At 41.3% G+C, this 23,296-nt stretch overlaps 5 protein-coding genes across 6 annotated transcripts; 2 read left to right on the forward strand and 3 right to left on the reverse strand.

Moving 5' to 3' along the window:
• Positions 1–89: 89 nt before the first annotated feature.
• Positions 90–3,004, forward strand: mrpl20 (mitochondrial ribosomal protein L20). The gene is made up of 4 exons (XM_041949768.1): positions 90–325; positions 583–693; positions 1,472–1,549; positions 1,657–3,004. Exons 1-4 carry the CDS (start codon positions 239–241, stop codon positions 1,828–1,830), a joined length of 450 nt encoding a protein of 149 aa, XP_041805702.1. The 5' UTR covers positions 90–238; the 3' UTR covers positions 1,831–3,004.
• A 566-nt stretch (positions 3,005–3,570) lies between these two features.
• atad3 (ATPase family AAA domain containing 3) lies at positions 3,571–9,907 on the forward strand. Its single transcript, XM_041949387.1, has 16 exons — positions 3,571–3,847; positions 4,390–4,466; positions 5,096–5,197; positions 5,325–5,384; positions 5,482–5,551; positions 5,649–5,814; positions 6,050–6,119; positions 6,692–6,847; positions 6,944–7,000; positions 7,093–7,218; positions 7,317–7,441; positions 7,717–7,768; positions 7,897–7,967; positions 8,111–8,278; positions 8,762–8,870; positions 8,982–9,907. The coding sequence occupies exons 1-16, from the start codon at positions 3,655–3,657 to the stop codon at positions 9,453–9,455; spliced, it is 2,076 nt and encodes a 691-aa protein (XP_041805321.1). The 5' UTR covers positions 3,571–3,654; the 3' UTR covers positions 9,456–9,907.
• Positions 9,908–10,231: 324 nt separating this feature from the next.
• Positions 10,232–14,300, reverse strand: LOC121615335 (THAP domain-containing protein 2-like). Of its 2 annotated transcripts, none has more exons than XM_041949665.1 (5): positions 13,904–14,140; positions 12,757–12,949; positions 12,533–12,634; positions 12,236–12,440; positions 10,232–12,004 (listed from the first exon to the last, which is right to left on the reverse strand). In XM_041949665.1, the coding sequence occupies exons 1-5, from the start codon at positions 13,963–13,965 to the stop codon at positions 11,991–11,993; spliced, it is 576 nt and encodes a 191-aa protein (XP_041805599.1). In that variant the 5' UTR covers positions 13,966–14,140; the 3' UTR covers positions 10,232–11,990. The 2 variants fall into 2 exon arrangements, with proteins under 2 accessions (XP_041805599.1, XP_041805591.1); XM_041949657.1 differs by lacking the exon at positions 13,904–14,140 and adding an exon at positions 14,183–14,300 and having other exon boundaries at positions 10,234–12,004.
• A 678-nt stretch (positions 14,301–14,978) lies between these two features.
• LOC121612623 (transmembrane protein 240-like) lies at positions 14,979–16,816 on the reverse strand. The gene is made up of 3 exons (XM_041945646.1): positions 16,731–16,816; positions 15,445–15,653; positions 14,979–15,124 (listed from the first exon to the last, which is right to left on the reverse strand). The coding sequence occupies exons 1-3, from the start codon at positions 16,814–16,816 to the stop codon at positions 14,979–14,981; spliced, it is 441 nt and encodes a 146-aa protein (XP_041801580.1).
• A 1,163-nt stretch (positions 16,817–17,979) lies between these two features.
• ssu72 (SSU72 homolog, RNA polymerase II CTD phosphatase) lies at positions 17,980–23,206 on the reverse strand. The gene is made up of 5 exons (XM_041949677.1): positions 22,941–23,206; positions 21,827–21,970; positions 19,619–19,758; positions 19,321–19,439; positions 17,980–18,960 (listed from the first exon to the last, which is right to left on the reverse strand). The coding sequence occupies exons 1-5, from the start codon at positions 23,018–23,020 to the stop codon at positions 18,859–18,861; spliced, it is 585 nt and encodes a 194-aa protein (XP_041805611.1). The 5' UTR covers positions 23,021–23,206; the 3' UTR covers positions 17,980–18,858.
• Positions 23,207–23,296: the final 90 nt, after the last annotated feature.

Raw genomic sequence — 23,296 nt, forward strand, 5'->3', positions numbered from 1 at the left:
TTGGCTTTTTCACGTCAGCAAACCCGGGCGGAGCAGAGGGTACACGTGCACCAGATGTCCGCGTTTCTAAATCGAACAAACCCAGCGCGCCTCTGTCAGTCGTGGTCCAGCGTGTGGAACTGAGCTTTGGTAACATCGAGTCTTCACAGGTGGAGCTGAGTTGAGGTCATTTTATCCAGTATTGTCGTCTTCACTCTGTTATAAAGGAGACTGCGGTGCAGTACTTAAGAAAACAGACATGGTGTTCCTGACGTTATCTTGTTGGATCAGAAACCGTGGACCCGACAGATACTGGAAAGTGCAAGAAGTTCTTAAACATGCACGGGTAAGGCCGCGACTATTTCCTGGGGGGGAAGTGGGAACATGATGTGATATTTTTCATGTTGTAGTCAGTGTGACAATTAAAAGTGAGCTCTTTTAACTAGAAGTCAGTGAGTCATTTGCTAATTTTTCCTGCTGTATGGAGGTGAGCCGTGCTGCTTGACACAGTTAGAAAGATGCCTCATCTTGCTAATCTAATATTAACAGCAATAATGATGGTCGTTTTGTCTAAGTCGTCCTTCTTGTCGCTTCCTCCGACAGCACTTCAGAGGCAGAAAGAACCGCTGCTACAGTCTGGCTGTGCGGGCCGTCAGGAGAGCTTTCGTTTACGCCACTAAAGCTCGGAGGCTCAAGAAACGTAACATGAGAACGGTAAGACACAAATACTCGTCAAATACACATGTCCTCCACAACAACAAGCAAATGGCTGGTGCGGGACTACAGTCTGAGATTTGATGTGTAATGTCAGATAAATAGCTTCTAACTGCTGTGAAATCCAGACCATGTTTCTCAGCAACACGAGAACAAGTGTGCCACTCTTGAAAGGTCAGGGACTTTGGGAATGATAGGGGGGTCGTATTTACCAGACCTATTCAGTTTCCTGTATTTCAGCAGGATAATCCACTCAGGAGCAATACTAAGTCCTGGGTACATCTACATGAAAAGTGCATGCTAATACATGAGAGAGTAATGAAGGAGCAGTGACAGTCTGTTGATCAGGTGTACCAATGTCTTTGAAGGGGCACGAGATTATTAAAGGGGAGCTAAAGGAAACCATATATACTGGATATTTCCACCTCTTCTGGGCCCTAAAAATGCTGCAAACCGAATGGTAAAAGACAAAAAAGGACTCTTTGGTTGAACTGCTCACCAATCATGCCCACACTAAATGATTAGCTATCAGGAGAGGTCATTGGCTCATTTCAGGGCGTGATAAGTCCAAAAGGTAGGCCCAAAAGGTGTGTAGCTAAAGTTGAGCTGTCCTTGAAAATGCCAGTTTCAGATGGGTGTACTAATCATTTATATTGTGGGAATGTCGACTTCTTGCAAAAATTGTTTGGCGTATCAGTGTAATATTTAATTGCGAATCAGTGCTCGAGTAAGGTAATCAATGTAATTTATCATATTTCTGGTGCTCTTATTTCATCAGCTCTGGATCACGCGCATTGCAGCAGCATCACGAGAGCACAACATGAAGTATCCCGCCCTTGTACACAACCTCACCAAGGTCAGTTGTGTTGAATGTGACAGTGTTATGCCACTGCTCTCTACATTCTTTATGCTGTTGGATCAGTCTACCTGTATGTGACACATTTCCTCTCTCTATCCACACAGACCAGCGTTCAGCTCAACCGACGTGTTATTAGTGACCTGGCCATCACAGAACCTCGGTCATTCCTCTCACTTGCAAAGCTGGCACAGGCTCGGCAACAGGAAGGCTTCCGGGCAGCGCTCGGTGACGGCAAAGAGCCCACTGGTGTCTTCTCCCGTGTTGTTTTGCTACAGTGAAGGACTTATTACAGATTTCCAGTTGTTATGTGGTTTAAAGAACAGTGGTCTTGGATTGTGGAGATGTTCACGAAACACACGCACCTCCTTGCTTTACAGTTGTTGCTCCATCCGAGTATTTTTCATATATTCATACAAGATTAATTAAATAATATAGTTAATATTTGTGATACTTTATTGATCACTATACCAGGGTTGCCTAATGTTTAACGACCCACATACATTATCCATCTTGTTGCCAGGGTCTGGTCACAACATATAATGTGGGTCAAATAGTGAAAATGTGTCGACTCATTGCGAGAAATTCACTGGACTGCTGGACGTGCACTTCTTGCCTTCACCATGTATACACAAATGGACATGAGTACAAATTGGAGTCTCACGTGGTTTAGTCACACACTGGTGTTTGGTGTAAAAGTGGTATTTTCCTTTTTAGGCACTTTTTAAACTGAGCAATGTCCCTGATGAAGAAAGGGGTGTAATATCCTGCTCAAGGAAACTCCAGCAGGACAGATGATTTCTGTTGCAGCGCCTTGATTACTGAACTGAAAGGACTGTATTTCCACTCAATATGCTGCCCTTCAACCATGCTGTGATCTTGTTATCCAAAAGCAGCGCAACTATGAAAAGAGTTCGTGAATTTCTATGACTTTTCCCACTATTAAGGCCCTTGCATACAATACTGGCGATAGGCAGCTCTAAAATGCTGTTATAAATTCTATGAGGTGACCAATGTGAAGGCAAGAATATTTGTCATCACAGGGACATAATCACGATCCAAGCTGTAGTAGCTGACATCAAACACTGTAGCAATAGTTAATCCACACACCTGCTTCTGCTCCATTCACTGATTTCATTCTGACGTCTCTTGTTGTGTGTGCCAGAGATTTCTGGCTGCAGTGTTGCCTGCAGAGTCCTCCACAGCAGCCCTCCTGATTACCTCCAGTGTCGTGATAGAGGATGTGATCATCAATTTCCAGAAACCTCCCTGTGTATAATGTATGCAACCGTTTGTTAAGTTATGATTTCATGCTGTTGGGTGTGAGGTTTTTGGAGTTTGTGAAGAAGAGTGCCCTCAAGCTTTATCAAGTAATTACTTTTGTCACTGTAAATGTACATTTTACCATTTGTTGTGAGGTTGTCCTCTGAATGTTTAGTTCAATAAACATTTTGATAAATATTCTGTCGCCCTGTTGTGATTCTCTTTATTGAAAAAAAATTGCATTGTAGGGGATATGATTTCATTCTAGACTTGTCATGTATAACTTTCATGATGGCTGCTGTGTTTCTAAATGTTTACTTCTTTTATAGCTATGATAGCACACACTATGCACAACATCACAATACAAGTGAACGCGAGGACAAAATTATCTTAATATAATAGATCAGTGGTAGTTGACACAGGCCAACATTTATTTCTGAAGAATGCTCCTTGGTAGAAACTGAGATACAAAGGACATATCCCAGCAATGTCACTGACCTGTGACTTACAAAACCAGAAACAGCCTGACGCAACCAACAGAAAACCATGTCCTTTCATGTATGTTGTATGCATTATGACCCTCTGCGGCTACCTTATCGATTTTGGGTGGGACTACATGAAATGACCTCTGCTGAAAACGTCTGTCGCGCAGCCAATGAAAAGAAGAAGTGCTCGTCAACAGCCAATTGTCGTTTCTGTTATTCAGACTCTCTGTTGCGCATGCGCAGACGGTAGCGGCGTGACACGCGTGTGGAGGAAGTGCAGTGACAGGTCTGGAGCAGCTGCTGTCTCTCGGTCCACACAGAACCGACTAAACTCTACTTTATTTCTTCTTTTTAAAAATGTCGTGGCTGTTCGGCCTGAACAAGGGGCAGCCTGAAGTGCCTCCCGGTCTCCCGGTTCAGCCTCCACCACCACCACCGCCGCCGGCTGGAGGCAGCGGCGGTGGAGATAAACCCAAGGACAAATGGAGCAACTTCGATCCCACCGGGCTAGAGCGGGCTGCTCAGGCAGCCAAGGAGCTCGACAAGTCCCGTAAGTGTTTGAGAGGGTTTGTCAGCTCAGTGGCTGAAGCAGGGTAGTTTTCTCCAGATTATAACAACACTACTGCACACCGAGAGTCATGCTGCACCAGCACACAGCTCCCTTCTGGTTCATGGTGGTGGTCGCTACAGTGATGCAGCAGCTGAGATAATGAGGTTCACCCTCACAGCCAGCACGTGAACATACATGTTTAGTATCATTTTTGTCTAATTGTTGGTCGCTTTAGGAGAACAACGCCGTACTGCTCTCACCTCCATTCAAACTAGTAGACAGGGTTCAAAGGTCACCGCCAAGCAACCTGGCTTGCAAAACCCAAATTCCGCTGGCTCCACATACATGTAATGGTTCACCAATTGCTTTTGTCTTTTTTTTTTGTAAATAGATTTCTCTTCCACAACGGTTTAAATAAGTGGAGGTAGAAAGAGTGTTGGTGACCTATCTGACAGAGGCAGACCTTCATGCTACACTGATGACTAAATCTGAAGGCATCGCACCTTTCAGTTTCTGTGGTTTTACCTCTCTCCTCCATCCAGGACATGCCAAAGAAGCTCTGGATTTGGCTCGGATGCAGGAGCAGACCACTCAGATGGAGCATCAGAGCAAAATGAAGGTGGAGTGGAAACACGCATCCTAAGCTGCTGCTTCTCTCTTGATCGGCTGCAGGACCCCAGTAGTTTTTCAGAGAAATTTGTTTATTTTGCTGGTGCTAATTTACTCAATTTTAAGAATATGCTTATAATCTTGTGAGTTACTGGATGGGTAATGACACTGAGAGATGTAGTGTGGATAAGTGTTGTGTTTTGGGCTTTTTCGCTACAGTTTACAATATAACAGCTAAACACTGGAGTAACTACAGAATAAAGTAAATATTGGACATTATTTACTGGATCAAATTAGCATCTGGTAAAGCTTTCTTTGTTTTGCATCTGGATTGAATGCACAAGTTAAAAATTACTGTAATGGAATTGTTGAAGTTTTTTTTCTCCATGTATATGAAGTATTTCTATGTTTGAGCAGGGGCAGAGTTGCATATTTGTAGTTTGTCAAAAATAGAAGTCATTTATAAATTCTGTTTATTTCCTGATATTCTAAATGTATCCCTTGTGTGTTTCTACTTCTGTGTCTCTTTGAGGACTTTCATGGTACAACCCAGTTGATCATGCAGTTGCAATGGCTGTAAATACTCATCAATGTGTTGCTTGGGTTTGATAGATCTTTTTTTGTTTTGTGTCTAAACAGGAGTACGAAGCAGCAGTTGAGCAGCTGAAAGGCGACCAGATGCGAATCCAGGCAGAGGAGAGGAGGAAAACTCTGAATGAGGAGACTAAGCAGCATCAAGCGGTGAGAACAGAAATGATTTGTCCGTTTTTTTTTTACTATTTTAAAGTAAAGATAAGTGTATTGCAGCAGTGAACGAGACCAATTTGAGTCACATGGTTACAATTAGTTGTTTTTTGTCCCACTACAGAGAGCTCAGTATCAAGATAAACTGGCCAGACAGCGATATGAGGATCAACTACGGCAACAGGTAAGGTCATCTACTACATATTTAGTTTAGAAGATTTTCAAAATGATCATAGAACCAAAATGATGACTGTTTTTTTAAAAAATTATTTTTAAAACAGCAAGCCCTGAATGAGGAGAACCTTCGCAAACAGGAGGAGTCTGTACAGAAACAGGAGGCCATGAGGAAAGGTATACACGTCACCACGGTAACACTAATGACAGGATCTTGTGGAAGCTTTTGTCAGGGTTGAATGGTAGTTTATGTACTTGTCATGCGTTTCTATAGCGACGATAGAGCACGAGATGGAACTGAGGCACAAGAATGAACTTCTGCGCATTGAGGCCGAGTCTAAAGCACGAGCCCGCGTGGAGAGAGAGAACGCTGATATCATCCGTGAGCAGATCCGTCTGAAGGCTGCAGAACACAGACAGACCGTCCTGGAGTCCATAAAGTAAGAGATTACACCATAGTCTTTGTGATGGTGGAGGATTAGATGCAGTGTATTGATGGTTCTTGGTGTCCTGAATTATGTAAATTGAAATTGAACATGTTAAGGAAGTATTTAAAAAGAATGCAGTGTAAACAGGAATGGTCAGTTTTGTATGTTAAGTAACTGGTTAAGCAACAGTTGCATCTTGTAAACACCCAAAGGGCATGCTTGACAGTGAACTGGTATTTGCTTTTAGGACTGCAGGTGCTGTGTTTGGAGAAGGATTCAGGGCCTTTGTGTCAGACTGGGACAAAGTCACAGCCACGGTGAGACATGGGTTCCTTTCCACAATCTGTTGAGTGAATGATTATACTAAAAATACACAAAAGATAAAATCTCTAAAATACAATCTCTCCTACACAATGAAGGTTAGTTGGGTGTAAAAGTATCAACAAATAAATGCATTTACAGATAATTTTGGCTTCTATGAAGAGATACCTGCATATGGATGCAGATAGATTAAAAACAAGCCAACATAAAGCTAAATCATTAGGTGATAGCTGATGGGTTCCGAGATTGCATTTTGGCCAATGTGTTCCACCTATTTTGCATGCAACCAAAGTCAACTCAAACATGATTGGTCAATACTTCTCAAACTACAACAGACTACAAATGGAAACCAGAGTGCTCCCTTGTCTACAGATTCTGTATTCACATGCAGATATCTGTTCATAGAGATTAGACTATTGATGGCATCTAATAGACAACAGTAACCATAAATGTCCATGTAAATGTTTAGACTGTCAGTGTGGGGAAACCTGAACTGGGTCTGAATTGAGTGGTTTTCCCGATCCTTGCAGTGGACAGTGTTTGAATGTTGTAACTGTTCCATCACCAGGTGGCAGGTCTGACCCTTTTAGCTGTGGGAGTTTATTCGGCCCGAAACGCAACAGCGGTGGCGGGACGTTACATCGAGGCCAGGCTCGGGAAGCCGTCACTGGTGCGGGAAACGTCCCGATTCACCGTGGGAGAGGCAATCAAGCATCCAATCAAGGTCGCTAATTGGCAACTGGCCGTTTGCTCATTTTGCTAACTGCAGATTATAATACACTAACTATCCTTTTTCTGTCCCTCCGTCTTCACTATTCAGACTGCCAAACGGCTGAAGAGCAAACCGCAGGATGCTCTCGAGGGAGTTGTGCTCAGTGTAAGTAGACACAGAGATATTTATAAAAGATCTAACCAACATTTTTTAAGTTTTGTAATCACTTGACATAATTGCATTTTTCTATCTCTCAGCCTTCCCTGGAAGAGCGTGTGCGTGACGTTGCCATAGCAACAAGAAACACAAGGCAGAACAACGGCCTGTACAGGAACATCCTCATGTACGGCCCTCCAGGCACGGGCAAAACTCTCTTTGCAAAGGTATAGCTGAGGAGTGAATGGTGACTGTTGTAAACATTTATATACATGGAAGGCCATGCTGTGTCCAACTGTGAGGAATTCCTCTCTGTATTGAGTAGAAGCTGGCAGTGCATTCTGGGATGGACTATGCGATCATGACTGGTGGTGACGTGGCACCCATGGGCCGTGACGGTGTGACAGCCATGCACAAAGTGTTTGACTGGGCTAACACGAGTCGACGCGGGTAGGTTACTTGATAATATATTAAATGAAGCTAATATACAAACAGCAAGCAAATTCAACATACCCAGGATATGCTGATTAGTCAGTAGGTGGTGCTTTTATACGCGTTAATCTGTTATCTGCAGCATAAGTTACAATGGTGATGTACCCCAGTAAGAAGTGAACCACCGTAACCCTGAAAACTCAGGAATAAACCTGATGTTAGTTCTGCTCCGTAGAACAAGCCTCAGCTGTAAGAGGTGATGAAGATTATCATGTGTTTTTATCCCGTTACAGACTTCTGCTTTTTGTTGATGAGGCTGATGCATTCCTCCGCAAGAGATCCACTGTAAGTCTGCATGCATTTCATCCCCAGAAACCTTGGATGTTTGTGTAACAACAGCCATTTTCTGACCATTACAATTCTCCTTATCTTTAACTATATAACGTGAAATCTTGTTCTCTTGTTCTTTGCAGGAGAAGATCAGTGAAGACCTCAGAGCCACTTTGAATGCATTTCTGTATCGGACTGGAGAACAGAGCAACAAGTAAACATTCATTTATGTTCTGTGCAAAATTTGTGCTCTAACCGAAACGTTAAATGTGTTGTACTCTTGACTTCTTTTTGTCTATGCTAACAGCGTCTCTAAGCTGCTTGATTCGTGAGTTTTGTTGTTTTTCTTCCCTGCAGGTTCATGCTGGTGTTGGCCAGTAACCAACCAGAGCAGTTTGACTGGGCCATTAATGACCGTATAGATGAAATAGTGAATTTTGCTCTGCCGGGTCCTGAGGAGAGGGAGAGGCTGGTGCGGTTGTACTTTGACAGATATGTGCTGGAGCCCGCCACTGGAGGGAGGCAGTGAGTACAATCCCCACACAGCAACACAGCTGTGAAACCAGGGCAGGAACCCAAACCACTGCACACCAGGGATGCTAACTGAAACAGCAATTAGGCTCTGTCCATCATGTCTACTCACTCACATCTGCATGCGCTAATAGAGTGGTTTTAAGGAGTCATATAATATTTGACAGAGTGATCCTTGACTGAAAGGCTGTGCCAAGATCAGGATTAGATTCAGACTCTTTTGAGATGAAGGCAAAGAAAACAGCCTGCTGGGTATCTGGAGCGTGGCCAGCCATGCTGAGGCATTAATTATAAACAGATCAGATGTGTGAGTTAGGCTGAAAGATGGGGTTGATCCACACACAAGTCAGGAGGCAATGAACTGAGCGTCAAAGACACAACAAAGTAAAAGAAACTGTGTCCAGTTGAGCAAAACAGTGGAGAAATATTTTATTTTGTCCCCATCTGATCCGTTTGTTTGTGTGTGGCTTTGTGCAGGAGGATGAAGCTGGCACAGTTTGACTATGGTAAAAAGTGCTCTGAGATAGCGAAGCGGACAGAGGGCATGTCTGGAAGAGAGATCTCTAAGCTGGGTGTGGCCTGGCAGGTACGTTCCCTGTGGTAGTCGTGAATCTTAACCTCACAATCCTCGACTTCAAAATGCTACAAGATTTTCATTTTTGTGAAGTCAATGAATGTGTCTCATGTTCTCTTGCAGGCGGCAGCATATTCCTCTGAAGATGGCGTCCTGACAGAGGCTATGATTGATGCTCGGGTTGACGACGCTGTCAAGCAACACCTTCAGAAGATGGACTGGCTGCATGGAGAGGAGGAGGCTCAGTCCAAGACTCTTACACCTCCCCCAGCTGGGGCGACAGGCAGTGGTGGCAAAATGGGCTTTACTCTGCCCCTCGGTGAGGCACCTCAGGCTGAGGACGTGATTGCTCCAGTTCTTGAGACAAATACGAAACCAGAAGGTGAAAGTGCATCACTTCCCTCAGACATCAACCAATTTGCCGAAGGCAAAGGTGTCACCCCAGCTGGACAGGACTGTGAAGATGCTGTCAAAGCAGAAGCTGCAACAACAGCGGAGAGTCTAGCTGAGCCTGTAGCTTCCAGTGACAGCGAGGGTAAGGTCCAAAAGGAAGATAAACCTGGGTCCTCTCCTCCAAAGGATGGAACTCCAGTTTGAGTTGTAGATTTGTTTAGCGGGGCGGTCTGGATTATACACACAAGTGTCACGCCCCTTTAGGTAGTCTGTCAGTGTATGTCTCAGTCTCCTGGACTGTCTTTGACAGAAGAGGAATTCAGTGCGTTGGGGAAGATAATCGATTAACATTTCAAAACACAACCTACGCCTGAGACTCTTTCAGTCTAATATATAATGTGTAAATCATGGAAGTGTACTTTACATGGAAACCAGACTGTCTGTAATAACAGTATATAAGTGTTGTGCACAGTGGAGTGTCTCTTGAAATGATTAAATGGATCTGTTTTTTTTATAAACAGTTAAAGTTCTGGCGTTTCTTACAAATCTTTCGGTGTACAGTTTCTGTATGATCTTACATAACCTGTTGTTTGGATTAGAGACACTTGAATAATTGAGACAGTTGATTTGAGATTTCTTTCACAGAGCCATATTTTGAACTGCCAGTAATGCAACATATATTGGTGTACCATTTGGAGAGATCAGACCTTGCCATGACATTGTCAAGCATCATAAATATATGGTTTTGAAAGTCAGGGTACAGCAACATAGCACATAAGAGGACAGGTTAATATTGGATGAGACAGCAATACTGTCCTATAGGAATCACATGGGATTTCAATATTTCACAGTAATGGCTGAGGGCTGGAGGAGGCTCCTGCAAAGTCAAGGGCGTGAAGGCGTCCTTGGTTTGGAATAGGCTGCATGATAAAATTCCCTGTCAGACATTACTGGAAGCCTTCATGTACTATGATGTAGGGTGTCGCATAAATGACTGAACAACCTGTTAATTACGATTAGGAAAGTGAAGGGTTTTATTTATGATGGGGAACTATTCAACTCAGCTTGATTAAATAAAATACTGAATCAATTAACTGCAAGATATCAGAACATAACTGTTCTGAACAAGATATGGACTCAAGTTCCTATGACCATTTCAGACGGCCAGTCCCCAGGTGAACCTGCAAAGGGTTTTCACAGTACTGTTTCATGATCTTTAGAGTTTGCTGAGTAAAAGGGGAACTCCACCGACCTAAAACATCAAAGTATTTTTTGTCAGTCTTGGAGAACATGTGACAATATTTGATAAAGCCTTTTATGGCTCCAGTCAGAGCAGCACCAAATCTGATAAACTGCCTCAAGTGATGTCGCCTAGCCGTTAATCACACATATTCACACATACCATGCTGGTCGCAGCAGAGGTATTTTTCCATATTGGAATAGGAAGAAGTGCCTCCTATTGCATGTATGTCCCAAATTAAAATCATAACTCAATTAATTTTTCACTAATTTCCAAGACAGTTTGGTTTGTTACAAAAGCCAGACATGTATTTACGATACAGGTCACGTAGTTACATTAAAAACACAGTTTCATACTGATATACTTAATCATGTAGATAATAACACTACTATTTGTATAATATTTAAGAAAAACATACCCTATATTATTAATAATAGCATTCCTGTTTTTCACTGCACTGTAAAACAGCTGATGTAATATATACAAATATTGTTTAGAATTTTGCAAATAAGACTTGATTAAATAGACATAATTACAACAAACACTACTGAAAAGATCAATGACATTTCTGGCAGGCTTATTTACATTTAAAAATTATACACAGTATACACAGTGTGTGGATGTTCGTTGGAGGAACAGCAGGCAGGTGCTTGTGCACTGATTGGCTCCTGACATACAGACACATGCCCCTCGGAGCCTGCTGATGTTGACTAAATAACATCCACACAGTCCTTCAATACGTCAGTGCCTCTGCCATGGTGGAGCAAAGATTAAACTACCCAACAGTATATCAAATAGTTAAAATTAGCTTAACCATAAACATCTACAACATAAAATGCAACATCCACATTGATGCAGCAGTGATATTAATTTCAAAACATATATAGTAAAACACTGGCATGGGCCATTTTACTGCACAGTGAGTACTTTGACTTTTCATACTTAAAAGTGCATTTTGCTGCTAAAACTCACAAACTTTCACTTAAAGTTTTGAATGCAAATTTTTACTTGTAGTGGAGTATTTTCACATTGTGGTATTAGTGCTTTACTTCAGAAAAGGATCTGAATACTCCTTCAGTGAGTGTTGCAGTCCAACAGCAATAAACACATGGGCTTCATTTGCCACACTGTCTCATCAATGCCATCTCAAGCATCTATGAAGCCTGTCACTGGTTGTGTACGAGGGTCATCCTGAACCTGCCTCCTGATGGCCATGGCATCTACCATAAAACACCAGTGACCAAAATCTTGCCACATTTTAATGTTCTTGCTCTTCTAGCAAGTGAAGTGTTTAATCCAGGTTTGCCATCCGCTGTCTGCAGCTTCCTGTTGCAGGTAAAGCAACAGATTGTATTCAAGCAGCACAACACATACTTACATTTTGAAGAGTGTGAGGATGTGGGAGTGATATCATGTTTGTTTCTCTCAAGAGGCTTTAGGTCCATGTAAATTAGTGTTAAAGCAAATTCCTTCCGAGGAGTGAAGGCACTGTGCTACTGTTAATCTGGAAGATCTGAAAGTTGGGGAAAAAAAACATACATTAATGACAATACCAGCACAAAACATGGACTGAGATGACATATGTGTGCATTGTTACATATTTGGTATGACAGAAATTCTACAGTAAATATTTTCAGAAATCATTTGGTGAGTCTAAAATTATGTGATAAGACTCAATTCACACCACAAACTGTTAAATATTACACATGCATCATCTGTGAAAGAAAGGAGCAATTCAACTAACCAGAGTAGAGGTCAAGCTCCTGCTGCAGCTCCTTTGTCAGCATATTTTTGTGTTTTAAATCCTTTAGCAGGGATTTCACGACCTTCTTACGCCTTCTTTCCCGGTCCTTAGCATTTCTTAAGATCCGCTGCAATTCCTCCACCCTCTCCTGAGCCTCAGTTAACTTCTTTTTTACTTTAACTGGGTCAAGGGCATACTGATGGTCCTGAAAAATATTCATTTCAACTTAAAATGACTCTTACTTTATGATAAAAACCACCCTGCAAAGGTGTTTAAAAGAACAATTCTTTCACTCACTGAAGCTGACACTTCATGGTCCTCTGGCAGCTGAACGCGAACATCCGGACCTTGTGCTGCAGCTTTTTGGGACGTCTTAGTTGACCCGGATGTGTTGGGCACCTGGAGATTACAATTTCAAACTTTTTTTTCGGCGATAGGTTTTGTGGGCATTAGTGAGAGATTAAGATTATATGGAACATTTGTCCTTATTTATCCAGAAACAATTTGCCAACGACACTAACTTTGCTCAGATGGTCAGAAAATATAAAAACAGACGGGATCACTCCTTCCTTTATGCGAGTTGTCTGTCCAGTCATGTCAAAGTCTTCTGGCTTGAAGTGACAGCTACAGATGACCGAGCGGTCATTTGGCTCGAACTCCTTTCTCCTCAGTGCTGCTTTCCACGCCTGTCTTTTTACTTTATCTTTTGGGAACCTAAACATAAAAGGAAGCTCATTTGAAAAATACAATGCAATTCTGCATGCCTTATAGCTACAGTCAAGACTCATGCTACTGTATGTCACCTCGGCACCTTGCAACGGTCATAAACAAACACTTTACAGTCGATCATTTGGAGTTACTGAACACAATAACACATAGAATGACATAACTGACAGAAAAATATCAACTTCATTTTTTCAGCTCAGATTAACTAATCTGATTAGTTTCAAAGAATACTTGCTTTCCTTACAGTATTGTGAACTGGCTGCCAAGATATAATTTTGTTTCTTACTTTGGAACAGAAGACTTCATTAATAAAACAGACAGTTATAACTAACATTTAAGTTTAAAGATCAAGCAAATTTATTGCAGGCTTCACAATTATATTCTTAATTAAATTTTTCGTGAAATATTCACATTTTTAAGTTACATGTTAAGACACACTGTATGAGCAGGTTTGTGCATAGTTGCAGAGCGACAGTTACACATTTTGAGGAACCAGTCTTACAGTTTTATGAAAGTGAAACCGAAATGGCTGCATGTTTATACAAGAGAGATGAACAACACAAAGTGAACTCTGATCATGTATAAAAAGTCTGATGATGATCGATGTATCATTTATATATGAGATATATATATATATGTTTATATAGTATGTATGTATATATAGATAGATATATAGATATAAAAGCGGCATGTAACAGATGTATACATTTTAAAATAATTTTGAACATAGAGCAATATAGCTAATTGCTAAACTGAATGTTTGAATATCACTGATCTATTGACTAACTTCTTCAGCTTTTAATTTCTTTATCTGATATAGTTTCTTAATTCAGCATCAGGACAGTCACTTAATCTTCTGTTATCTTAAAATAAAGAAAACTTATTGTGATGTATCAAAGTCAACAAGTTGGTAACAGTAATGAAAAACAACTTCCCACTTACTGTTCCTTGGTTTTGGCACTTATTTCACCGCAACATCCAACTGCAGCACAAAAGTGTAGCATTTTCTAACTAGCATAACGTTATGTAAGGTTACTGTTTGAATGGGCCAGAACCCCGCCGCAAGATGGCGGCGCCAGAGACGCATCTCACAGGCCGGATGCAGCATCTTCTGGATATAACTGTGATGTCGTTCTGTTAGCTTGAAAGAAGGATCATTAATTTTGATACATCACATTCAACACGTTCCTAAAGGTAACGTGTAGTCACATAATTTCTCACCTGTGAAATGTTATTCCCTGTTCCTTTGTTTTGACACTTCTTTCATTGGAACATCCAACCGCAGCACAGAAGTCTGGCATTTTCGAAAATTTGATCGAATCAGAACCACGTCGCAATATGGCGGCGGCAGGGACGTATTTTACAAGTGTAACACCGCCCCCTCCGGATCCGCGTTCAGCGAAAACCCGCCCCTACTCCACCTTTCATTGGCTATAACCCTGACATTTTTTCCTAACTGTAACCATCTAACCAACCATGTAACCCTAACCAGAAACAAGCAACGAACACTAGCCAATCAGAGACAGAGTAGGGCGGTTTTCACGGAATGCGGATGCTGAAATACATACATACATACATACATAAACCAGTTAAGATATCTACGTGTGGAATAACACATCCAGAACTTTTTAATATGCTTAATGTACCTGTTAACCCTTGGTATGTGTCAATTATTGTGTGTTATTGTAGTTTTACAAACAAAGCAAAACAAAAAACAAGCAAACAAATGAGCATCCTTTATCTGACATTACTATAAGAGCACAATGCTGAATAGATGGAGTACATTTTCAATTTAAAAACTTTCTGCAGAACCTGTCCCATCTTTGGGACATTTGCATTCTTTGTAAGTGGAAATGAGTGAGTGCAACCTCACGTCCATATAGGAACCCCCTAATTGTTCTTCTATCACAGAGAAATAAAAATGCAATCACACCTGCTGGGGCTATTGGGTTATTAAAGGAAACACAGCGCACACAAAGTAACTATTAAATGTAATCCACGTATTTATCTGTATGTGTCAAATGCTTCCATTAACATTATGGTACACATCCTGCTTGATGTGCACCATGTTCCCGCTAGAGTCCTCTGTGTGTTTTGGAAGTAACCATCTGAAGAAGTCCTTTGTGTTGCTGAATTTGGGCATCTGCGACCAGAAACCCACATCTGGAAAAAAAACAAACAAACAAGGAAATAAAGGCAATAAAAAAAAAAACAAAATAAGAAGTTGACTATATACAGTATATGTACATTTTACACAAAAGACAATAAAACATATATTGCCAATTGAAAAATGTAGAAAAAATATTGAAGATTTGCACATTAATTTGAAAAAACTGCACATGGTTGATATGGATAAGTACAGTGTTTGCTCTAATGCACTGTAGATAAATAAATAAATAAATAAATAAATAAATGTGTGTGTGTGTGTGTGTGTGTGTGTGTGCGTGTGTGTGTGCGTGTGTCACAGTAGAACAGTTACTCACCATGCATTTGGTTTGCCCTCCAGTAGTTGAGCCCTGAGAACCAAACTCTGTCAAGGAGCAGCAAGAACCAGCTGATGCAGAGGCCCAAGAGCAGTCCCACTATCAGGCCCATCTCCTGCTGGGTCATGATGTCACTTAAAACGTTGTTTTCTCTGGAAGCCATCTTGGACTGGGCCTCATTATATGGGATGACATAATAGACTTGATGCCTGCAGAACACAGAGTTGTAGCCATTGGTGAGAGATTTGCACGCACAAATATAGACAATGGTGCCAGTGGACAAAAATGAGCCCATGAAGCTAAAAGATGATAACAATATGGATATTTCTTGGCTGATCCCAAAATCTGATGTCTGTCCTGCCCTTTTGAACAATACCAGGATACTAAATATATCACATGATGTTATTTTTTCTGGATTTAAGACACACGGCAATCAGAAAATGCTGTAGATTTTGAATCAATACCTTTTACATGTGTTTTCTTGAGCCCAAGAGAAGAATTGTCTTGACCCATGAAAATGTGTACAATCTTTCATTTTAGCAGGTATCCCATAAGAAACTGATTAGCAGAGATGGGAAACTACCCAGATCCTGACAACTCTTGTCTTGTGATTGATTAAATTAGGACGTGACAGCCTACAATAAGTGAAAACATGACCTTTGCTGAGTGCAAGAAAGCTTCTCTACTCCTCTCCTGTTAGCTGGTCTTTATTTCAACCTCTAGTATAAAGCACCGAGTGAAACCCTGTTACTTGAAAATAAACAATCATGGAATTTTGAAATACAGGGCTGTGAAAACCATTTGGATTCTGTCAATAATTTAACAGTTGAATTAACTAACTTTATACACACACACACATATATATATATATACATACACACACATACATATGTCTCTCTCTCTCTCTATATATATATATATTTTTTTTTTTTTTTTTTTTTTTTTTTCAAGCTGACAGTTGCTAATGACATTGCTATGTTGGTGCGTCTCTAAATTTAAGTCTCCACTTTGCTACCTTATTGCCACAATGTCCTCTGCGGCTCAACAGGTAAGTGAACAGGTGCGGTGATCCCTCCGCATCAGCAGCACGCAGTCTGAACGCAGAGTAAGTAACTTACTGAAAACTGATACTCTGAGCTGAAAGCAAAGAGGTGAATACCCTGGAATGCGCTAGCCTACAAGGCTTGTCCACTCAAAGTAAGTTCAGACGTACGGCTAAGCTTTGACTTTGTCTCGCGCACTACAAAATAAACGAAGGTCTCACGGACACTTCGGCTGTGTCTTACCTTCCGCAGGTGCAGGCACACACGCGCTCCTTCCCCCGCACCAACGGCAAGATGAAGTTGTGAAAGCGATGAAAAAGCGCGTTCATGTCCACCAGAAAAGTCACAATCTGAAACAAAACAGTACCTGAGGTAAGATGAGATACTCACCACAGCATGGTAATATTACAAACACAGCGGAGAGAGAAAAAAACAGCAGGTTTCTAATGCTGAACAACTACCTTCACTAACTGATATCGGCGGACAGTTCTATTACCGTTACCGCAGAACAGCATAACATTAGAAATGATGGTAGCTTCACATCTACACTGCTCTGTTATAACAGAGGACCGTACAGGGGGCTCCTGTCCTGGGTGTCCGCCCGGCAGCTGTCCGCGCCGCTACATCCACGGTGCTGTCTTCTCTGTCCGACGTGCTCGCATACAACAACACCGCCTGGCGAAGGGTGGGTGATGAATTTTCATAGTCACAGGTTGTTTGACAAGTCAGTTCCTGGCTCATAGTGAACGAAATAAGTTATCATGCTAACTTTTATTAGCCACCATTACGATGTCAACGGTCACGCAGACAGTAATTGATTTCCTTCGTGTTTAAGCTAGTTGCGTCTTTTTTTGGATTTATGGACGCTGATAATGTTAATGAAGTTGTTCAGGACAGTTTGTCATAGTAAGTTAAATCTTACAACACGTCGACTAGTTTTTAAGTACATTTTATTTAAATAACGAAACTTAAGATATTATTATGCAAGCTAGCTATTTAGCTCTAATATTAATTACTGAGTAACGAAAAACTACATCCAGACAGTAACAGATTGAATCGTGTCTAGATATAACGTTGTTATATAAACAGATACTACACCAATAACCCTACTTTTCCCATACACAGTTACTGTCATTATGCTTCGCCCCGTTTTACAGCTTCACTTTGGCACACTTAAGTAATTTACCCAAGATTTCTCTCAGTGAACCACATGATGGAGGAGGGACAAAGCCAGACAGAGGACATCACAGACAGAGCCTCATCCTATTGTTGACATGTTTTAAAATGATCAAAGTTTGCCCTTGCTTGTTCTAAAAAAGGTCTGTAACACATAAATCAAATGTGAAAATGACCATGTACTTCTGACAGCTCTATCTTTGATTGTGATCATTAACTGCTAATAGTGAAGTGTAATACATATGTTGAATCTTAAACAGATGCCCTTTAAGGAAACCAACATAAACTGTCACAAAGAAAAGAGTCATTCCATGTTTCTTAGAGATGTTTCTCTCTTTAGTGAATTCATATGTACATACAGAAAAATCAGGCACTCTGAGCTGAGCTCGCAGTTTGCAAATAATTACAATACTTCAATTCTTTAACATTTACAAAAGAAAAAATACTATGCCCTGAAAAATAGCATATCCAAGTTTAAATATGAATCAACACATTATATTGGAAACAGATTGGAGGAGATCCTCAGAGAGGTTAGGTTTGGTTATTCATTACCTAGCCCACCCACTTTAACTTAATCCTAGACTACAACACATGATCACACAAAAACACACATTCAGTTCAATTAACTCTCCTCCACATTTACACTGTCCCAGATCAGAAATAAAATCTGACACATATGCTTAAATGAATTACAACTATATATCATCTAGAGGGGGAAAAAAATCAGCATCAATATGCTGTACTTAACAAAATCGGAGGGACTTGTAAAGGAGTTGTTGAATCAGGGGTGTGGGTGTTATGGCTCTCCCTGAGGAGACATGGTTGAGTGATTTCACTGGACTGGGATGGAGGGAGGACCTTGGCCTGACCTTGATCCGGAGAAATAAAGGCAGAGCAAGAGCAGCGAGTCTGTCCTCTGCATAGAGGAAAAACCCATCATCACCAATATGTCCAACAGCAGCCATTTGTTAGGTCCTGACCTAAAGCTGTGTGTGTGTGTGTGTGTATGTGTGCGTGTATGGCTGTGTAGGCACACAATGTGTATCTACTGTGTTGTAGATGACTGAGGAGTATGAAGTGCGTGCGTGTGTGTGTGTGTGTGTGTGTGTGTGTGTGTGTGTGTGTGTGTGTCCATATACTATCGTCTGATTGCTTGTGATCTGGGTCTGTGTTTATTGCAAATTTCCATTGTGTATCAGTAGAAACAGACAGTGTGAAGAAAAGGCCTGTTGCTCTTCTCCTCGAACTCTTGTAGGAGCTCATCAATTTCATTCTCCATGTCGTCAGTGTGCTGGATCTGCAGGGGTGGAGGAGGAAGCACATTAAACATTGTCTGTGCACACAGTTCATTTGCACAAATAAACTCAAACAAATCTCTGTACACCATTCATGATTCTTAAGGACCCTTGTATAGCACTGGCAGCATTTTCACGAGGCACCACTGAATATCATTTTTAAGCAATATATTTGATGGTAGATTATGTACATTTAAAGACCATTTCATTCACATTAGGTATATAGGTTTACTGCATAATGCATGATCATAATCCAGATGTGACTATTAAACCACAATGTCATTAATGGTTTAACAGAGTGCTTGTTGCACTGTTCCATCAGTATGCCCATACAACAGCATTTCTTTGGTCAGGACACTCACACATTGACACAGCTCACAGATAAGGAAGGCGCCCAGCGTGGCTTCCTCGTGGTTATCCTGAATGTCTACATTGATGACGTGCACAGGCTGTAGAGTCTCCTGTTCTCTTGAATTCAGATCTAGGGAACAACAACAGATAAGAGAGAGTGTGCCACACAATCAGATGTAGTAAAAACTTGGTCTGCAAGCAAATCATTGCGGTGTAAAAATGTGATTACAATGCAGTGTTCTTGCAAGAGGCTCTGTATTACCAACTGCATCCCTTCAGTGATAAGACATTTCTAATGACAAGCCTCACCCTCCAGCACTTGGTCATAGACTCTCTCTTCACAGGTGATGACCAGGTCAAACTTATCCTTGCAGTTTTGAAAGCGTTCCGGCTTTGATTTGATGCGCTTGTTGCGGTCCAGCATGTGCAGGATGCCATTCTGTGTGTATCTGAAGAGTGGGGAGGTCAAGGAACACAGCAGGAACAAGAGACATATTTCAAGGTAATATGGCACACTAACCAAACAATCAGAGGCAGGACTGCAACAGGACACTGAAAAATGGCTGCCAGCACCCAGTAAACCTGTGTGAAACCGTCAAGTTCATGTGCCTGAATGAGACTATTTTGTTTTGCATGTGGTACACACTTGCATGGTGTCAGTTAAGTCTTTGTATTAGACGAACTGCAGCACCCCCTAGTGGTGTCTCAAAAAGCCTACCATCCATTCGTGGGCTGTAGAACAAAGCCCACACGGTAAACAGAAGAATAGCATTTCAGAGCAATTTTAGTAAAATATTAAACTTTTGACTGTAATTAACCCATTCAACAAAATTTAAATAATAATGTTATCAACAAGACATTCTAATGCTGACAGGCTGACATGTTGAGCTGAATGTTACAAATCTAATACCCCATGTTTCTGAAAAACATAGCCTAAGTCTGCCTATGTTGCCACTGTCACTACATTGCCAAAAAACATAATAAAAAAAGACAAACCACTACGGTGAATTGTCTATAATAGGGGACTATATTTTCAAGAAACCCATGCAAAGTTGCAAGCATACAGCAAAGAGTTGAGTTTTATAAGAGGCAGTATGTACATGTTCTACTCATAATACATTGGGATTCATGGGACAGCTACACTACAACTTTATAACACAGCACCTCTAATATGCAGGAATACAAATCTGACCTCTCAAACTACTGTGGGTTGGCAAAATGTACACATGCAACACAGTAATATCATCAGTAACAGTACAATAGTAAATAAAAATTTGGTGAAGCACATCTCTCCTTCTTAGCCTAGATTTAACCAGAATAACTCAAGATGTCTTTCTTAGACAAGGCACAGGAGGAGTCGATATTTAACCTAGTCTCCAAACATTAAAGATGTCTCAGGAATTAAAGCAGCCCAAGGGAACAGGTTTAAAATGAGACTGCTGATACTGGAGATATGGATTATTTGAACTGTATCAGTGAAGACCAAACAGTACCACCAGTCAGTAGAGGAGAAATAAGTGCAACAATCTTGATTAAATTGAATTGAATGAAGTGCCTGAGACAGTTCTCATATGTACAATACATCAAGACAGTATGGTGATCACTCACATTTGCTGTTCTTACTCAGAGGCTTTTGTAATGTGGTCCAAGGTTTTTAAGTACCCTTAGTTTGGTGGCATGTACATATATACCCTCACTAATGAGGAATAATGCAAGTTCTAATTGGTCTCTTTCAATTAAAAACGTAAGATGTGTCTGAGTTTTTTTTTTTTTACATAACAGTTCTAGTCCTAGTTCAATGTATGTCCTATGTGGGAAAAAAAAACTCTTTATGGTCTTGATTTACTTTTGTTAAATGTCCTATCTGGTGTTTGTTCACTCAGTGTTTTTTACTTATGAGACCGTTTTCTTTTCTAATAGAATTCTCCTGTGGTTATTTTCTTTATATTGTCCCCTGCACTAAGTTTTCCAGCATTTACTACAGATGTACCAGCAATTCAGTTAACTGCAGCACGACAAAGGACAAGTGTGCCATAATACCAGAAAGCTAAATAAAAATATTTTCTGTCCAACTCAAACTACAAAAATACCTGGGAAAGATGCATGTTGAAAAGTTTCCTCTCTGTTTGCACTAGTGAGGAACAGCAGTGGTAACATGAAGACCCTCACAAATACACTCAATATAAGACAGGGCTTTAGGAGTATAGATTTAAATCTGATGGTCTCAGCAAAAACTTCACCATCTTCACCGAATTGCACTTACTGTTTCACGGCTGCTGTACTGCAAGGGTTTTTTTTCCACCCCCTGTACTTCCTCTGTTTAATAAAGCTTATCTGTAACACACGTTAAAATCCCTGCATGTGATTTACCCGTCAGTCCCCTTCAATCACACTCACATAACCTCCCACAAAGATTAATATCCAAACAAGATACATGGACAGGGGCCATGTTTACTTATCTGGCTTCCAGTATACAGTATATGAGTGTGTGTGGAAATGTGAGTGAGAAGGGGATACAGTTCCTTGTCCTTGCGGACCAAGTCGTTGTACATCTGTACATATGTCGTTTTGAAGTCATACACATTTGGCTTATCCGGAGCAGGACCGGGTAGCTTCACATGAGACCCCGTCCCAAATGAACGCACATCAAATCCACGTTTGCTGCAAAGACGAAAAGGACAAGACAGTAAATTATATACCACTTCTGGCAACAACACTTGATACAATCAAACATCACATACAAGCAGAATCCAGAAATCGTCTTTCCATGCCTCAAGTGCAAAGTCCACTCGCTAAGCTCTCTCCTCACACACCGGATCTTAACTGAATATTTGCGGTCTTTTTACATTTCACAGGCTGAATTAAATCGTCACGCCACGCTGAAAGAGTGTAGGCCCATTTCCAGCTGGTCTCTATTGTGCTGTGTCAGAATGAGTCTAACACATGTTGCCTACGTAAGAGCTGAACAGACTTTAAATAAAATTCTCCAGGGAAAATTGTTTATTTTATTTCACCACACCAGTGACAGTTAAGAGACTATGTTGGTCTGTAAATCCATCTGTTCTAGACAGAGGTGCACCATTTTCCTTTGAGGGAAAAAACAAAACAGCTACAACGAAATGAGCTCAATTGTGAGATGTCAGCATAATCCCAAACCAGCACACACCTTTGGTTTAAAAATTAGAAAATCTAGACAAATGGTGTGTGAATGAGAGGACTGATCAGTGCTGGCAAACCACTCCGTGTTGCTTGGCTGCAGTTGCTCCCTTCCGGAATATTCCCTACTGGGGGGCGCTCTTGTCAACATGTGAGGGGGAAAAACGATCTAACAACTTGGGACGCTATTTTGAAAGCTCTGAATCTGTTTGAAATCAAAGCAGTCTGTGCGGGCGTTTGCTTCAGACAAGCGCAAACCTGAAACCTAGTCAGAAACCAGCGTTTAAAGTACGCCACAGCCTCGGCGCAACACTAAAGAAGAGCGAGTCCATTGTTAACGGCGGTCAGGCCTGACGGACTGTCAGTCACCGTGTCGGCGTGGCTCTGAAGAGGCTCAGAAAACGGCTATCGCACACATTTCGTTCGCTTCATGGTCGTGTCCCCTTTTCTTCTCTTGCCGGCGGCCCATCTTTACCTGAGGATATTGTGCGCTTCCATACTGCGGTTCTGGTTGCTCGAGCACACAACCGCTACCCGCAGCGGGTGGCTCGGCATTGCGACTCCCCGGCTGAAACTAACCGACACAAGCCGTCAGAAACTAACAGAGGTGGTCAGTTCGATTCCTGTGAGAAAAATAAACAAGACAAACCCCTACGTTACGCGGAACAACAAAACGCTTCGAGTACAAATAATGTGCGATTGGCTCGTCTCCTACTGAAGCAGGAAGTTAAAATGGCGGAGCCTCTGTAGTTGAATACGGCTTTAAGGAGTGATGTAATTTGAGGGCGGAGTTTCCTACTTATAGACGTGACGTCAATAAACGATTTTCCT

This window comes from Chelmon rostratus, chromosome 2 (assembly GCF_017976325.1).
Source record: "Chelmon rostratus isolate fCheRos1 chromosome 2, fCheRos1.pri, whole genome shotgun sequence".
NCBI classification, from domain to species: domain Eukaryota; kingdom Metazoa; phylum Chordata; class Actinopteri; order Chaetodontiformes; family Chaetodontidae; genus Chelmon; species Chelmon rostratus.